Here is a 19,115-nt window from a genome sequence, read left to right as displayed (position 1 = left end):
TAGGAATGCAGTTTATTAAAAAATAACTCGTGTGTGTGTGTGTGGTACCACCCACAAAACGTTGTTAGTAAACCTATAATATGGGTAGGCTAAGAATTTTTTTTCCATTTTTATCAATTTTATATATTTTTTGTAATATTTTATTTATTTTTACATAGTCCGGAAGCACTGCTCTAGAGACCAGACGTGGAACTTTTTCAAGCTACTTCACCTTCCTAAAGACAATCACAAACATTAATGCGTACAGCAGGATTCAAACCCATCACTTCACTTGTTGGCTGGAGAGCAAGTATGTAATCAGTTAGCAACCAGGTTGGAAAATATGAAAATATTTCTTTACCTTATCCTTCAGTAATAATTTTACTTCATCAGGAGTATTTTTTGCTAAACTTGGTTGCATCAATTACAGCCAGTAAGAAAAAGTTGATTTAGACTCTTACTTGTGTCATAAATATAAAACTGAAAACAGTAATTTAATTATCTTCATCATGAGTTTAATTATATTTTTATTTTTTATATAAAAATAAACATTTCATTAAGGATGTAAAATGCCCACCTGTATGACTAGAGAGAGAGAGTTTCAAGGTGTTTCTGACAATCATATGCCTGGTTATAGTATATTAATGACACTTTTGTAGATTTATTTTATCACAACTTAAGTGGGAACTGACTTATCACTCTTCCCCCATGTTGGGGCAGGTAGTAGAATACCCCAACTGCACTCCTGCATATCGTAAGAGGCAGTAAATGGAGACCCAGGTCCTCTTCTGGGGTTGGGCAAAAGGTTAATCACCCCTCCCTGTAAAAAATTATCCAATTAGAGAAACTACAAATCTGGATGAACAAATGCTCCTGGTGACAGACGTGACTTGCAAGACCTCAGAAGACTGTTATCTAGCCTGGCCTGGTGGTGGATAATGTATATATATATATATATATATATATATATATATATATATGAAAAAGGAGTTATGCTAATATTGACCCAGAAGTAACCAAAAGCCTGATGAAATGAGAACCAGTAAACAAGACAGTTATAAAAGCAGGTTCTATTCCAAATTTATCAAACTTTTGTTCAAGTTTACACACCTACTAATGATGCAGAAATAAAAGAATGCTTTTATGAACAACTCCAGAAGGTAATAAATTCTATTCCAAAACACAATATGATAGTACTCATTGGCGATCTTAATGCAAAAGTGGGTAAAAGGTCATGCTAAAAGAAGAAACTCCTTAGATTTTGAGGCTTGTGGAGACCTAAATGAAAGTGGCATGATGTTTGTATCCTTTTGTGAAATGAACAGCTTTGTCATAGGAAGAAGTAAATTTAAGCATAAAGAGATACATAAATTAACTTAGACCTTGCCAGATGGCAATAAAAGAAACCAAATTGACCATGTTGCTATCAATAGTAAATTCATAATATTCATGCTTGATGTGAGAGTCAAACATGGTGCAGATGTTGGTTCCGACAACTTCTTGTTAGTGATGAAGTTGAAATTAAAACTTCAAAGTATATTAAGAAAGAAAACAAGTTCAAGAACTGCATTTGATATTGAAAAATTAAAGAAACAGGAGAAATGTTTGCTTTGGAGATAAAGAACAGATTCAGTATATTAGAAATAGAGGAAAATCAACATGTAACAGGAGGAAATGGCAGAGTAGAAGAATATTGGAAAAACTTCAGGAATACCTACAATGAAGTTGCTGAAGGTGTAATAATTGGTAAACAAAGGAAAAAGCAAAACAAAGAATGGTTAACTGCAGAAACTTGGAAGGTCATTAAAGAGAGAAAAACAGATTAAATCATTAATGAATAATACAAATTCAGAACGATTATATAAGGTATATAGCAGTCGTTATAATGAACTAAATAAAACCATAAAGAGAGCTGCAAGAGCTGACAAGAGAAAATATATTAATGAATTAGCAAAAGAAGCACAACATGCTGCAGAAAATGGACAAATTAGACAACTTTACCAGATTATAAAACAAATCAGTGGTAACAAAAAAGTAACCCCTTCATCCATTAGAGACAAACAATTATTGACAATTGACTCCAAAATCGACAGGGTCTCAACAGGTGCAAAATATTACAACTAGTGTAATACCCACTTTGAACATTTCCGAAGTTGAGATTTCGTCGAGTAAAGTCAAAGATTCTCCGAGGCACTAAAATCTGACAAAGCATGTGGAAATGATAATATCAATGCCAAAATTTTAAAAGTTGATCTTAATGCAACTCCTACCAAATTACAAAGGTTATATAATGAAATATGGAAGACAGAAAAAATTCCTCGCCAACGGAAAGAAGCAGTAATCACAAAAATCCCAAAAAAATGAGATTTGACCAAGTGCAAAAATTGGAGAGGAATAAGTTTGCTTTCAATTCCTGCAAAAGTTTTTACAAAAATTTTAATGAATAGATTAAAAAAGAAATCAAAAATTAATGAAGAGAAGAACAAGCAGGTTTCTGAACTGGTGTGGAACCATCCAACAAATATTCACTCTTAGAAACATGATTGAACAATGTACAGAATTTCAAGTCCCACTTTGCTTAAACATCATCGATTTTAGTATAGTATTTGACTCAATAGTAGAAGAAACTTTGGAAAATATTAGAAGAATACCTTATAAATTCTTCAACATTATCAAGAATATGTATAATGGCAACAAGTCTTGCATGAAAGTAGATGGAAAACTTACAGACTTCTTTATTATTGAAACTGGAGTTAGGCAGGGTTGTGTTCTATCTGGTCTATTATTTATAATCTTAATTGATTGGATTATGAAAAACTCCATCATCAAAAGAGAGGAAAGATTGAGACTTTACATCCACATTGGAAGTCCTTGATTTTGCTGATCACATAGTGTTGCTGTCCTCCAAGTTAAATGACTTATAGCTAAAAACTGATGACTTTGCTCACTGCACAGAAACTGTGGTTCTTCATATAAACAAGAAGAAACCCAAGGTCATGTGAATAAATGAAAAATCAAATAAAGAAATTAAGTTAAACAATTGAAGTTGTTGTTGATGCATTGGATCAATAATAAATAAACAAGGTGACACCAATGAAGACGTTTTACAAAGAATTGCTAAAGCACAAAATTGTTTCGTCATTAAATAAATTATGGAAAGCATCAAATATTACAGTTAAAGTGAAAATTAATATATATATAAATCTAGTGTGCAAGTAGTACTGCTATATGGCTCTAAAACTCTGAATCTTACCAAGGCACAAAGTAATAAATTGGACATTTTCCAAAACAGATGTTTAAGAAGAATTTTAAAAATCTTTTGGCCAAATTCAATCACTAATGAGGAACTTTTAAAGAAAACTTTCTCCAAGTCAATAGATGAAAAGATTCGTAAGAGATGGAAATGACTGGACATGTTCTTCACATGTGGATAAACAGAATTCCCCAAATAGCACTGAGTTGGGCACCAGAAGGGAGATACACTAAAGGTCATCCAAAATTAATTTGGAGAAGAATGATGGAATCCGAAATTAAGGCGGCGAGCTGGACAGAAAAAGGAAGATCAACTGCGAGGGACAGGGGTAGATGGAAAACCAGCATTGCAGCCTTATGTCCTAGTGGGTACATAAGGCTGCAACATTGGTTTTCCAATGATCTGATGATGATGATGACTTATCACTCTCTTGTTCTGTTTACACCCTGTAGTTTGAATTTAGAACCATTTTAGTTGTTAGCACTGCATGAAGTCATATGGTCAAGGCATGACACTAAGCACAAAGCAGGAGGTTGGTTTTCTTCTTAACAAAAAAGCTAGAAAGGCACTGTTAGGCTGCAAACCAGTCGATGAACAAATCATAGTAGTGAGATTTCTAGCAAAGCCATTTAATATATCAATAGTCCCAGATATATGCACCCACATCTTGACAGCACAGATGAGGATATCGAGTTATTTTACAAAGATCTGACAGAGACAATAGAAACAATACCAAAGCAAGATATACTAGTTATTGAAGGAGACTGGAATAGAAAATGATGGTTGGGAAAGTGTCGTGGGAAAATATGGTTTTGCAGAAAGAAATGAAAGAGGTGAAAAATGTTAGAATTTGCTGTGGACCACGAGATGATGATCTGTAACAGAGGATTCCAGCAAAAGGAGTGTAGAAAATGTACATGGCGATCAAATGATGGCAAAACCAAGAACATGATTGATATGATTACGATTAAAAGAAGATAGATAACATCAGTGTATAGTTTTCAAGGTCAGATCATAGTTTAGTCATTGCAAATATCAAATTGAAATTAAAAAGAAAATATAAACCCCATCATCAGAATGAAGAGATACGGCAAGAATGAGTAAAGCAGAAATAGGAAGAAGTTCCAGTGTGGACAAAGAAAATATTCAAATCTAAGAGTGAAAGGAGTAATGAAGGTGATAGAATACGCAGTTAAAGAAACAGTACCAGAAGAAGATAAGATCAAGAAGAAGTGGATAGACAAGAAACACTGAGGTTAGTGTTTAAGAAGAGAACGTTGAAGATAAGAAGGGATACATCAGAACAAACAAATAAGCAGTATAGAAGAAAGTGTAAAGTAATCGGAATGGATAAGATAAACTGGTTAGAAGCCCAATGCAATAATATAGAACAGCACTATGGAGAGCATAGAACTAGGGAAGTGTACAATGATCAGAACCATTAATAAAAGGTGCAATCAAAACAGATCACATTTAAAGATGAAAAAGGCAGTGTTGATGAATAAAGATAAAATTGTACAGTGGTGGACAAGATACTCTAGTGAATTATATGAAGGAAAACTAGATTTAGATAGAGGTTGGGAAACTGATTGAAGAATTGAAGTAGATATCGCCACCAGGTAATGAGTACGATGTGGACATTTTAAGAGGAGAGGTAGAAAAAGCAATAGGACAGTTGAAACACAACAAGAGTTCTGGTAATGATAACATCACTAGAGAAGTGATTAAATATGGTGGCAAAGGTATGGTTATATAAATGCACCAACTATCTAATATGGTATGGAAGGAAGGGAAAATGCCAGAGGAATGGGTGAAATCAATATTAGTGACATTATATAAAAAAAGAAATAAACTAGAATGTAAAAATTATAGAACAATTTGCTTTGATAAGTCACCTTGGTATGATGATGATACTGACAGAAAGATTGAGAACACAAGTGGAAGCATACCTTGCAGATGAGCAAGTAGGATTTAGGAAAGATAGAAGTACAGTTCAACAGATTTTGACAATGCAGTTAATAGCAGAGAAAGCTAGAAGAATAAACAAAAACATATGTACTTGCTTTGTTGATTTCCAGAAAGCATTTGACAGCATCGAACAGAAAGGGACATTAGCAGTGCTAGAATCCTATGGAATTGACAGAAAACTACAAGCAATTAGAACAAGCAGTGGAACCCAATATCATCAAGCATTTTCATCGCACATTTGGAAAGAGCAACGGATGAAATGAAGGAAGATGCAAAAGGAATATCAGTACATGTGATGAGAATTAACAATCTGAAATTTGCAGATGACATTGTTATTATTGAAGAAGACAAAAGAGAACTACAAAAAAACTGTGAAACTGTTAAATGAGAAAGGGAAGAGATTTGGGCTTGTTATGAAATTGGAACAAACAAAGACAGTGGTATTTGGTGAGAAGAATATGAAACAAAAGATACAAGTGGATGGAATTGATATAAAAAATGTAGAACAATATGCATATTTGGGAAGTAAAATGACGTATGATTTCGACTGTAAAAAAGACGATTGCAAAGGGAAGAACAAATCTTAAGGCCATGGATAACATCTGGAAAAGTAAAGTGATCAGCCTGCAAACAAAACTAAGAGTACTAGAAACATGCATCTTTTGCGATTTACTGTATAGATCTGAAACGTGGGTAATAAATAAGGAATCAAGAAAAAGAATTTTGGCATTTGAAAGAGCTTGTTACAGGAAGATTCTAAGAATAGGATGGATACAGAAAATCACAAATGAAGAGCTCTATCTGAAGATACAAGCTAAGGAGTATCAAATGCAGAAGATTATACAACAGAAGCTGCAGTTATTTGGGCACATCTGCAGAATGAGTGAGGACCAGAAGATAAAGACATTCATGTTTGGTATAATGGATGGTGTAAACAGAAGAGGTATGTCATCCAGCCATACAGAGAATGGATGGATGACATAAAGGACTAGTTTGAAATATGTTTGCAGAAACTGCAACACTGTGCACTGGACAAAGAAAGATGGAAGAAGATAGTGAAGGAGGCATCGGACACCAACAGGTAGTGAGCTCGTGGTTTAGTGAGTATGGAGTTGGCAGGTTCTTCCCTCCTTGAGGCTTGAGTTTTACATTCCACAAAATTGGCCAGAATGAGACACTGTCAGTTATGATAGTAATGTATTGCTGAAGTCATGCATTTAAGACATAAATGTTTGTACTGTATTCTAAGAATGGATGGATTTGGAATTTATATAGGGTTAATAGCTAGGTGGGTGTAAAATAGCTTCTTGAACAGAAAATAATGCCTAGTTTTTTAGAAACTGAGGAAGCTTTTGATGTGATGTGCTTGTTCTAAGAGGGATTGGAAGAACATGTCAGTATAACAAATGTCAATAATGTAAGTTTTAAGAAACAAATGAGAGAGAGTTCATCCTCTCTGGTGGTGTATATATTACTGAGGATGAGGGAAGGTGAGCTGAGATCTCTTTTGCAAGAGAAAAGGCAAGGCTGCTTTTTGGCGACATTGAAGGTGACTAGGTTATCCTTGTCCCACTGAAGGATGGTATGGAGATCAGTGTTTATGGCACTGGTTACTAATTTATCCCTGACTATTTATTAATACCTTGTGTATTGCTGTACCCAATTGAAAAAACTTTCAACAAGGACGTGGAGTAGTCATTGCTAGCACCATGTTCCAATGTAAGGAAGTGGATACATTTACATGGATGGTTGGTTTATTGGCACAAGCCAATGTCCAACATCCTTAATGTTGAAACCTAGTGCTGACAGTGACTAGTCCATGTCCTTATTGAAAGATTTTTCAGTTTGTTATAAATTTAATTAAAGAGGTCAAGTTATATTATAAAAAGTTATATTCTTGTTTAATCCTTTATCCAATTGCAGGTGAAATATCCTCACAACCACACTACTTGTATATAAAGGCTAATGACTTCACATTAATTGCCTTAGCATCCCATAATGCAAAACACACATCCTTTCAGGTGTGTATAATTCTATGCATAAATAGGAAGAGTCACTACCCAGACAGTTTTGACCTTTGTTGAGGTACCGTCAGGACCGGTTTTATCATTAGGTGAACCTAGGCAATCGCCTAGGAGTACTAAGACTTATTTAAGATGTAATAATTTTCTTGCTATCCAGAAGAGTAATCGTATATGTATAAAAATGTATTGGTTTTGATTAATAAATATTTTTAATGTTCATAATGATATTATTTTTATAAATATCCACATGTGTAGGTGTACGTGTGCTTGTGTGAGTATGACAAAATATATATAAAGAGACAATGTATAGGGGTGCCTAAATTTTCTTTGCCTAGGGGCATCAGATACTCTCGGACTGACCCTGGGTACCATTAAGGTGTAGCGGTACCAAAGTTGAAATAATGTAGTTCATATATTTTCCATGTACAAGTAGTGAAAAGGCAAATCACTTTATTATTAAAATACTCTGGATTAGAGCCAGTTGTTGAAAGTTTTTTCACTTGGTTTAAATTAAATTAAATATGCCAAGAAATTGTGTTCTTGTTTAATCCTTTATTCAAATGTAAGCAAACAAAGTTTGTACATGAAGTATCATCATGACTAGGCTACTTGTGTATAGACATTAACGACTTTACATCACTTGCCTTAGTATGTGACGTCTTTAGCTCTGTATAAGTAGTCTAGTTGTGAAGATACTTCATGTTTGTTTGCTTCCACTTGAATAAAGGATTAAACATTGTGAAAGTTTTTCCACTTGGATTCTGAGAAATTCCTGGTTTAATCCTTTATCCAAGTGTAAGCAAACAAAGTTTGCATGTCAAATAACTTCACGACTGGGCAGCGCAACTCATATATAAAGACTTCACTTCACTTGCCTTTGTATCCCATAATGCAAAGCACATATCCTTACGGACATGTATAATGCTAAACATTATGGGATGGGTCGCTACCCAGACCAGTTTCGACCTATGGATACCGAAGCAAATGATGAAGTCATTAGCCTCTATATATGAGTTGCCCAGTTGTTTCAAGCACAAACTTTGTTTGCTTACACTTGGAGAAAGGATTAAACCAAGAATAAAATTTCTTGGCATCTTTAATTTATAGTATAACCAAGTGGAAAAACTTTCAACATAGAGAGAGTACAAAATCAATCCCAGAGAAAGAAATATTTGGTGAGAATTTAAAGAAGAGATAAGTAAGCTTTCTGCACATATATAATGCTATGCATTATGGGAAGGGTCACTACCCAGACTGGTCTCAACCTTTATTGAGGTATACTTAAGTGCGGGGATACCTCTCCAAAAACTCTGAGTGATCTACATGAACACTCTGAATCTCAGTGACCCTAACGGTCACTACTAAGCTCCTGACCTGAATCAAATCACTCCAGGACAGGAAACTCAGCAGTGGCTCCACTCAGAGACATGCAAAAACCTGTCACTGGGCAGAGCTGCTCATATCTCAGTGGAAGCAGCCACTTCCATACAAAAGGGCATCAATGGGAGCCAGACAGAAGTGACACCAAGGTTGAAGTAATGCAGAAGTCATATTTCCATATACAAGTAGCCAAAAGGTGTCACACCTTATCACTAAAATACTCTGGATTAGAGATAGATGTTCAAAGTTTTTCCCACTTGGTTATACTATAAATTAAAGATACCAAGAAATTATACTATTGGTTTAATCATTTATTCAAGTGTAAGCATGCATGCATGTCCATAAGCATATGTGCTTTGCATTATGGGATACTAAAGCAAGTGATGCGAAGTCATTAGCCTCTATATACGAGGTGCCCAGTCGTGAAGTTATTTCACACACAGACTTTTTTTGCTTACTCTTAGATAAAGGATTAAAAGAAGAATATAATTTCTTGGGAACTTTATATACTAATATAATAGTAGTATACTTGGATTTTGCAAATGCTTTTTATAGATTACTGCATGATAAGTTGATAGTCAAACCACAGCTAATGGTGTTGGATATTAGACTAGTGCATTGTACTGGTGATTGCTATCTCATAGGTATCACCAAGTTATATGAGGGAGCAATATCCCAGAAGAGGAAAGTCGTTAGCGGTGTGACCAGGGGACTGTTTTAGGGCCATTGCTGTTTAACCTGTGTGTTAATGATATTGGGGAAGATTTTGATGGGGATATCTTCCCCAATATGTTTGCAGATGATACAAATTGGGATAAATTATGAGGAGTAGAGCAGATGTTGCCTTACAAGAAGACTTAAATAGATTCTGGTGATAGAAAATAGAAATCTGGTGTCGCACTGATTAGATCGTCGGCTTGTCGAGAGCTCCTGAAAAGATTAGTAGTATTTTGTGTTAACATTAGATATTTTACTAGAATTTTAAGTAGTATTGTTTGCTTTTTGTTTCTTGGTGTATCTGTGAAATTTTTGCATGTTTTCTGTTATTTTAATTATTATTTTTAAGATAAGATAGCGTACACATGGCACTGATAAAGAAAAAAATGGCGGCCAGGTCGCCATGTTTGTTTAAGAGTTTTGATGTAAACAAATTTATGCAATGTTCTGTCTGTGAGATGTATGCCTTGCGAAGAGCGGTGGGAGTCTGGTTAGAAAGTGATAGTGGAGTTAATATGTGCAGAAAGTGTAAAGAGAATGAGGATTTCAAGCGTGTTTCGTGTGTCAAGAGTGACATCGTTAACGATAGTCAGAATGTAGAAAATGGTGGTGTGCTAGAGAATTGCATGGTAGTGCCAGATAGGTGTGAGAGCGTCGCTGAAAGTGTAAATGAATGTAGAAATACAGAAAGAATGGATGATTTGATCGATAATGAAAATGGTGAGATAAATACGAGTAGCGAAATTGCCTGTTTGAACGGTGTGATACACAGAGCTAAAAGACAACTGGAGCGTATGGAAAAATGTGTGTTGAATGTACCGACAAATAACCGGCGGAAGTCTGTGACGGCAAATAATAGAATGTTCGTAAACGTCAATAAAATGAAGGAGCGAGTGCTGTATGGGGATTCGCTATTAAGAGGTGTAATAATTGAGAGTTGAACGAAGTCGTACCAGCCAGGTGCGAACATAAAGGACGTCAGCGAATCTAATCGACTGCAAAAACAGAGGGTGAAAGAGATGATAATCGTGGCAGGAATGAATGATTTGAAAGAGGACAAAATGGAAATGATAGAGGATGTGAGGGAGTTATTTGAGGTTGCAAAAGAGAAGAGTGAGAGAGTTAGGATGGTGAGTATCTTACCGCGGTATGACAGCGAAGTGTTTAGAAGGACGGCCATAATTGCCAATGACTTTATGCGTGGGTTATGCATGGAGAATGGTGTGGAATTTGTGGATGTGTGGAATGAGTTAGATGGGCGAAAGGACTTATATAAGATGGATGGGTTACATTTGAATGGAGTTGGTGTACGGAGACTTGAAAAAGTATTGATGAATGATGTGGAAGTGGATGTGCAGACTCAGGGAAACTAGATTTATTAAGGGGGGGGGGGAGTAGATATGCAGACTTTAGGGAGGCAGTTAAGTGTATGAATGAGTATTATGCCCGAGCGAGTACGACGGACAACAAATCAGAATGGGATAGTTAGTATAAGGCATCAAAGTAGGGATGGGACAAATGGGCTTCTGCGATTCATGTACACTAATGCCAGGAGTATTAGGAACAAGAAGGAAGAGTTTTTGGCCATGGTTGGCACTTCCAGGCCACAGGTTGTTGGTATTAGTGAAACATGGCTGACAGAATTGGCCACGCAGGCTAAAGAGAATCCCAAACAGTTTTTTCAATATGTTGCAAGTAAAAGGAAAAATGCTCATGGTAGAATGATCTTAAAAAATGCTGAGGGTAGGGAGGTAACCGAATTAGTCGATATTGTGGAATTACTGAGCAAGCACATTGCAAGAGTATATTATCCAGGTGGTGACTTTGCAGGAATGGAAGAACCAACAGCTTATACTGGAATTGTGATGAATGAAGTAGAGGTAACTAGTCTATTACAGAACCTCAAAGTCAATACATCTGTGGGATTGGATGGTATACCAGCTCGTGTCGTACGTAAAGCGGCTAAAGAATTGTCAGTGCCCTTGACCATTTTGATTAATTTAAGCCTCAGGACTGGGTCAGTCCCAAGGGGGTGGAAAGAGGGGAAAATAGTTCCGCTGCACAAAGGTGGTTCCAAGGCTGCTGTTGAAAATTACTGGCCAATCAGCATAACAGGAATCATTATCAAGGTCTTAGAGAAAATAGTCAAGAGGAAAATACAAGATTGGATAGAGGAAAATTGGATACTGTATTGGGGACAGCATGGTTTTGTGAAGGGTAGGTCATGCCTCAGTAACTTGCTCACGTATTATAACACAGTGACAGCTGAACTGGATAAGGGTAATGGTTTACAGTGATTCTACTGGACCTTGCTAAGGCCTTTGACAGGATACCACATGGAATTCTAATCAGTAAATTGCAGCATATGGGGATGGACATAGGGTTGGTGAGATGGATAGGAGGGTGGTTGACGGAGAGATATCAGAGAGTGGTTTACTCAGGAGTAGAGTCCACAAGACGGCCTGTGACTAGTGGTGTGCCACAAGGATCTGTTCTTGGACCACTGCTGTTTAATTTGTTCATAAATGATATAGGAAAGGATCTGAGAGGAACAGTTCATTTGTTTGCAGATGATGCGAAATTGGGTAGGGCAATAGTGAATGCAGACGACGTCAAAATTTCGCAGGATGATTTGGATAGATTGGAGGTCTGGGCTAAGGAGAATGGATGTCAATTTAATGTGGCAAAATGTAAGGTTATGCATTTTGGGGTGAAAAGATTGGCGGCAGTTTACTGTATTGGTGGAACCGTGCTCCAGGAAATTGATGAGGCATGAGATTTAGGAGTGTTGGTGGATAAGGAATTGAAATTTAGGGGACACATTGCAAAAGTGGCCAAATCAGCTCATCAAATCACTTGGTTGCTGAAGAATACGTTGACATGCAGAGACAAGCGGGTTATTGTTCCTCTGTATCGAGCCTTGATAAGACCCCATCTCGACTACTGTGCTCAGATTTGGTCACCTAGGTTTCTTCTTGATCGGGAGGAGGTGGAGAGGATCCAGAGGCGAGTGACCAAGATGATTCCAGGTCTGTGGAATGAACCTTATGAGAACAGGTTGAGGATTTGTGGGTTGCAAAAATTGGTTGATAGGCGGAGGAAGGGAGATATGATTGAGACATTCAAATTACCGAAGGGTTTCTATAAAATTAATTCAGAGGATATTTTTGAGAACAGGGCTGGTTGTGGGAGGACTAGGGGACATCCATGGAAACTGGGCAAAAGTGTGGTTAGTAAAAGTAAAGGTGTTAGAGCTGGGTTCTTTACTTTTAGAGTAGTGAATGAATGGAATGCGCTCCCTGAATCTGTGGTGGATGCTGTGACAGTGAATGAGTTTAAGGCGAGATATGATAGATACTGTATGAATGTCGAATAGTTGTGATGAATATGATTTGGGGCCTCCCTCAATGAGTCTAATGACTCCCTGGAGTTGCCCATAATAATAGTAATAGATTGAGTGAATGGGCATGGGAGTGGGGATACCAGTTCATTGTTGCAAAATGTAAAGTTTTAATATTTGGGAAACAAAGATGGGATGTAGAATTTATACTTGGTGAGGATATATTGTTGGAGGTGGAGTTAGCAAGAGATCTTGGGGTGATGGGATCTAAAATTTAGAGAACACATGACCAAAATTTTGAGTACAACACAACGAATTGTGGGAATGATGTGGAGGACACTGACTTGTAGATGTAAGGAGGTTTGGGTTCCTTTTTGTAAGGAAGCTCACATATGGACTACTGTGCACAGATTTGGTTGTCTGGTTTTCAAAAGGATAAAGAGAAAGTTGGAAATGGTCCAGAGATGATTGACTAAGGTAATTTCTGATCTCTGGAATATTGATTATAAAGAAAAGTTGAGAAGATACAATTTACAGAGTCTGATGGATAGGAGGAAGAGGAGAAGATATGATAGAGATGTACAAGTTGGTGTAAAGGGGTTGCTATAGGATTAATGTTGAAGAGGTTTTTCATAAAATGGTTGGAGATCGGGGAAGAATGAGAGGCCATCCCTGGTATAAGGAGAATATGAGCAAGGTAGTGAGAAGCAGGTTTTTTTGTACAGAGAGTTGTGAATGATTGGAATGCATTGCCTGAGAGTGTGATGTCTGCAGAGAATTTGAATGTGTGTAAGGCAAGGTACGAGAGGTGGTCTGAAAAGATCTTGGCCTCAACCATAGATGGTAACACTATTGGCAAGATTTTTTTTTCTAAGTCGGTACATCTGTTATAAGCAACCATGTGAAATTGCAAGTCATTCTATCAAGTAGTTTTTTTTTATACAGCTGTCTGAAGCAAAATTGTTGTCTGGATCACTTGAAATGGATAAAAGTGAGTATTGTGCAGTTATAAAATTCTTTGTAAAAGAAGATTTAACACCAAAAGAAATTTGTTCATAGTTCATAAAAGTTTATGGGAACTCTTCTTCGTTTTTGATAATTAAGAAATGGACTGCCAAGTTTAAACGAAGCCGTACCAGCCTTGAAGATGATCCACGTGAAGGATGTCCAAAAATTGTAACAACACCAGAAATCATTGATCGAGTGCACAATATGGTATTAGATGACTGACTGGCTAGTCAAAGTGTGAAATTGCTGAGACTGTAGGCATTTCAAAAGAATGTGTAGGATATATTTTGCATGAAGAATTGCAAATGAAAAAGCTTTGCACAAGATGGGTACCGAGCTTGCTCACAGCAGATCAAAAATGCACTCGCATGAAAATCTCTCAACAGTGCTTGGAGCATTTTAATTATTCTTGTTTTAATAATTATTTTAATTATTTTTGTTAGAATAAAACTGATTTTGTGTGTCGATTTATTACTATGGATGAGACTTTGATTCACCATTACACACCAGAATCCAAACCGCAGTCAAAACAGTGGACAGAAGCTGGTTGTTCAGTGCCAAAGAAGACAAAGTCGGTTCCATCAGCAGGTCATGGCATCTGTGTTTTGGGATGCTAAAGGCATTTTTTTATTAATTATCTTGAAAAGGATAAAACAATAACCAGGGAATATTATTCTGATCTTTTAACCAGACGACAAAAAAATTCATAAGAAAAGACCCGGTTTGCAGAAGAAAAAAATCAACTTTCATCAGGATAATGCACCTTCCCACAAAGGTATTTTGGCAATGGGAAAATTAAGGGATCTGCACTATGAATTCTTGGTATATGTACCCTATTCCCCAGATTTGGCTCCCTATGACTTCCATCTCTTCCCAAAACTTAAACTCTTTCTCGATAGTCAGCATTTTTCTTCGAATCAAGAGGTGATTGCAGCTGTAGAGGGGTATTTTGTAAATCTTACTGAGAATCACTATAGGGACAGGATAATGGAGCATCGCTGGAATAAATGTATTAGTCTTAAGGGAGATTATGTCGAAAAATAAAAATAATTTTGAAGTTATAAATTTTTTTTTTTGTAATTTTTTAATAGTTTTTTCATTGTTAGGCCAAGAACTTTTCAGACCACCCTCGTATGATGAGCTGCATGCATGACAAAGGGACTTCCTAGATGATTCTTTGACTCCTTGGGAGGGGGGGGGTCTTAGGATAATAATAATAATAATTCTTGGCATCTTTAATTTAATTTATAACCCAGTTCAAAATAATACTTTCAATGCCTAGCTTTAATCCTGAATATTTTAATAACTTGTTACACATTTTCACTACTTGTATATGGGATATATATGATTTCTGCTTACTTCAACCTTGGTATCTCTTCTGAGTCTGACTGTCACTAAGGTCGAAATAGGTCTGAGTAGTAGCACTTCCATAATGCTACTACTACATAGCATCATACACATCCAAAAGGATGTGTGGTTTTATTATGGGATACTAAGCAATTAAAGTGAAGGCATTAGCCTCTATATATTAGTAGACTAGTCTTGAAGAAACTTCGCATGCAAACTTTGTTGACTTGCATTTGGATATAAAAGATTGAAGAAGATTATAATTTCTTTTCATCTTTAATTTAGTCAGTGTCCTAAATAGAAATCTCGGGTGCATACTGTGATCTTTACTTCAGATTTTCCTAAAACATTTCTGTATGGTTGTTATTCATCTTTTGCTATTTAGATCATCAAGAATAGCTGGCATTTCCTTTTCTGTTTATCAGCTGTTCTCACTTCTGAATTCCTCTTCTTTCCTATTAATAAAGAAGATAATAGGAAATTTAAACCTTCTGTGAGAACATAATTCAGTATATAGTGATTGTGAATATGTGATTATTACTTCTCTCATTGCAGTGATGATGGTAGTAGGTAGATGAATCAAGAATGGAGTTGTAAACACGTGATGCACATTACCTTTTGAATGTAGCTTTACTTTTTTTGTAACTCTCTCTCTCTCCCCCTCCCTATTGAAGATGTCCTTATAACAAGTAGTAAATCAATAAATCCTAATTTTGGCTTGTGCTAAATTGTTCTAAATATTTTTGTTATTATGTTGGCCTAGTTCATATCGCAGCTTGCTTAGCTCAATGGACACTGCTTCTGCATTTCTAATCACTGAACCATGAGTTTAAATCTCACCATGCATATGAATGTTTTGTTACTCTCTATAGGTAATAAATGAATTTCATTCCCCAGTTTGATACCATAACCCTCCTTATTTGAAATGGCTTGAAAAAGTTCCATGTTTGGTGTCTGCAGCTGGTGTTATGAATTATATAAGCTTTTAGTACACATACATTACTAATGTACAACAGGTTTTTTTTAATCTTTCATAGTTAGATGCCACATAAAGTCTGATGTGCATATTTTTCTATGAGGTTTTGCTAATGGTTTAATCTCTTGTAATTATAATGCTCCCCAAATAAAATTGTCAGTAATAAAAATATTAGGAAAAAATTGAGGTTTCCTTACATTGTTTGTGTTTCACAAATAAAATTGTACATAAAAAAGAAAAGAAGGAATTTAAAAAAAAATTATTAAAGGATCAGCAAAACTCCAAATTTATCAAAATTTGAAATAGGACAATTTTCAAATCTTTCATTCTTTGAAGTTGACATGTATGTATATTTCAACGCAAGTTGAAGTTAAAGTATACCGTATTTTTGATAATTTAACTATCATATATACACTTGTTGTTCTTTAGCCAGAAGAGACTGCACTGGATTTCTCAAGTGGAGTGTTACGTTCTGATCCAGAAAATACAACTCAAGCATGTGGTGTATGTCTCCTTAGTGTAGATGTCAGAAGTAAGAGTTTTGATAAAGATGAAGACTATTACAAACTGACTTATGGTGGACGTCAATATCATGCCACTTGTGCCAATCTTTGGGTCAATTGTGTTGATCCTTTATTACCTGCACTTCCACTACCACAGTTACTTTAGTTCATACAATGTTATTTGTGATGTTGTCCTTTGAATATAAATTTTGTTTACATGTGTAAATTAAACAGTACACATTCTAGAATCAAAACCATCCCATTTTAATGGATGTATCTTTGGTTGATGTTTGTGAATTCATTTAAACAGACTGAGTTTAATTATCAGAATGATTATTGATCTAATGTTAAATTTCATAGATAAAATTTAATAGATCCTTAATCATTGTGTCTTCTTTATTCAGAATGCTGTGAATTAGTTTTTAAAGACAAACACAGAATATTTCTAATAGAGGACTTTATATAGTCATTGTTGCAGAATTAACAAATCCTGTGACTATTTATATCAGTTTGTATAGAATTATGGAAATGTAACTTTTAAAGAATTTGAATCAACGATAGTGTTTCAACTTCTCTGAAGATCTGTATATTTCACATTAATTTTAATTTTGTGATGTGCTGTATTCATTTTCCTGTGCAAACCGTAGTTGTCTGTAACAGTTAATATATGTAATTCATAAACATGTACAGTTCAAAAAAGTATTTTGCAATATTTAACTGTATTATTACTGTTAATGAGCTAGATCTGGGATTTACATATTTTTAAAATCTTTATAATTTTAGTCTTATATTATTCCAAATAATTTCTACCTCCAGGTTAAATCATTGGTTTGAAATGTTCAAAACAAATTTCTGTATCTCATCTAAATCATTAAGCATCAAAAGATGTGATGCAGAGTGCATCATTTGCATCAAATTATGAAGAACATTTATGGATGAAGATTCACCTTATCAGTCAGTACATATTAACTGTCCTTTACTGAAAACTGAAGAATGGAAATATTTTTGTTAGTCTCTTAAATAACTTGCTTATCATCTCCTAAGTTTAAAATTTTTAAACTTAGAAAAGTAAAATGGCAATAAATCTAGAAAAAATATGCAGATTAATAAGTTTAAATTTGAAAAATAAAAGAAAATTTAGCAACAAATTAACTTATTACTATTTTCTCATAATTTATGTAGGCATTCCATATCCTGGACTAAAGGATATGGAATGCCTACATTTAATCTCATTTAAGCATATTATTAATTTATGAAATTACATCACTCATTTCCAATGCATATAATATTTCTTTTATCTGATTTGCATTTTAAATGCTTGTCAGTTATGTGATCTCATTTTCGCCATGTTAACATTAATTAAAAGTATAATATACTTCATTCCATTCTTTGCTAAGATTTTGTTTTTCAGTTATATACTCTAGATTATAACAAATGATTTCACCACATAACCTCTAGGAATCTGGAGCTCAAATGTTTCAAATTAGTAATTTTGTATATATTTAGAAATATGCATATTTATTAATTTACTGCTCTTTCAAAAAGAATTGGTAGTTTTTTTTTTTTTTTAATTGTTGCTATTAATGTGTGTATGTATTCAAGATAATCTGGCAGTCATCTACTGCTATTTATATACATATTTATTAAGTGAAATGCTGTAACAAAAAGAATTGGTACTTTTTTCTTTTTATTATTGTTGCTGTTAATGTGTATATATATATCAAGATAATCAGGTATCTGCTGCTGTTTTTAATTGAAATGGCTGTTCTTTGAGCTGCTTATTCCCACCTTGAAGCTTCTGTCCTAGCTCTAAAAAAAAATCAAGAAAATTAAAAATTTAGGGCAACTTTCTTTTAGAACTAGTGATAATTTATGGACATTGAACATCAGTATAATAATTAACTTTGAAATGTGGTTTGCCAACATCATGATTTCAGTTTTGTAAAGAATATAATTAATATAACTATGTTAAATGGGCAATTTTACTTAAAAGTTAGGAATATTTCCTCTTTATACATAAATGAAAGATTGTTATTTGAAGAGTATTTTAGGTTAAAGTACTTAAGGGTTTATAGTTAAAGAGAAAAAAAGACAGTCACTCATAAAAGAGCTAACTAAGCCTTCTAATGTTTGTTATCAGTGATATTTAAATTGGTATCCAGATTAGTATTGGTTATTTATAAAAGATGGCCATTTGTCTGTTGATTAACGTATGCCTGTTACTGCTGTTGTCATAGCAGTTGTTATTTCAATAGTTATTTTAAATATAATCTGTTTTATTTGATTTGATTGATGTATATCTGTTTTCATTGTTGCCATAGTAATTAATTGTTACCTCTAGAATGGTTTTAAATATAAACTATTTTCTTTTAACCTCGGCATTCAGGATTTCTATTTTAGTTAATATTGGAAAACGTGAATTCTTCAAGATGATTAACATTATTTGCTACAATTATGACATACATAAGCTCATGGAGAGTTATGAAAATCTTTATTTTGGGACAGAATTTTAAGTGATCAGAACACTTTGTTCCAAAATAAAGTATGCACGGCTAAGCTTCTGATTCAGGTTATATTTCATACATACATACTTATATATTATTATTGATAAACAGTTCTG

The 19,115-nt window shown here is 34.8% G+C and overlaps 1 protein-coding gene across 1 annotated transcript in view; it reads left to right on the top strand.

Moving 5' to 3' along the window:
* The window catches only part of LOC150102040 (synergin gamma-like), a 228,772-nt gene extending 209,904 nt beyond the window's left edge, over positions 1-18,868 (top strand). The window contains exon 13 of the mRNA XM_090400155.1: positions 16,422-18,868. Coding sequence (XP_090256281.1) covers positions 16,422-16,661 — 240 coding nt within the window. The 3' untranslated portion in view covers positions 16,662-18,868. The remainder of the gene's footprint in view (positions 1-16,421) is intronic.
* Positions 18,869-19,115: the final 247 nt, after the last annotated feature.

This window comes from Typopeltis vanoorti, chromosome 11 (genome assembly GCF_054136105.1).
Source record: "Typopeltis vanoorti isolate ZY-2024b chromosome 11, IOZ_Tvanoo_1.0, whole genome shotgun sequence".
Classification (NCBI taxonomy): domain Eukaryota; kingdom Metazoa; phylum Arthropoda; class Arachnida; order Uropygi; family Thelyphonidae; genus Typopeltis; species Typopeltis vanoorti.
Note: the sequence above shows the minus strand (reverse complement) of the source record. Positions and strands in the feature narration are given on the sequence as shown.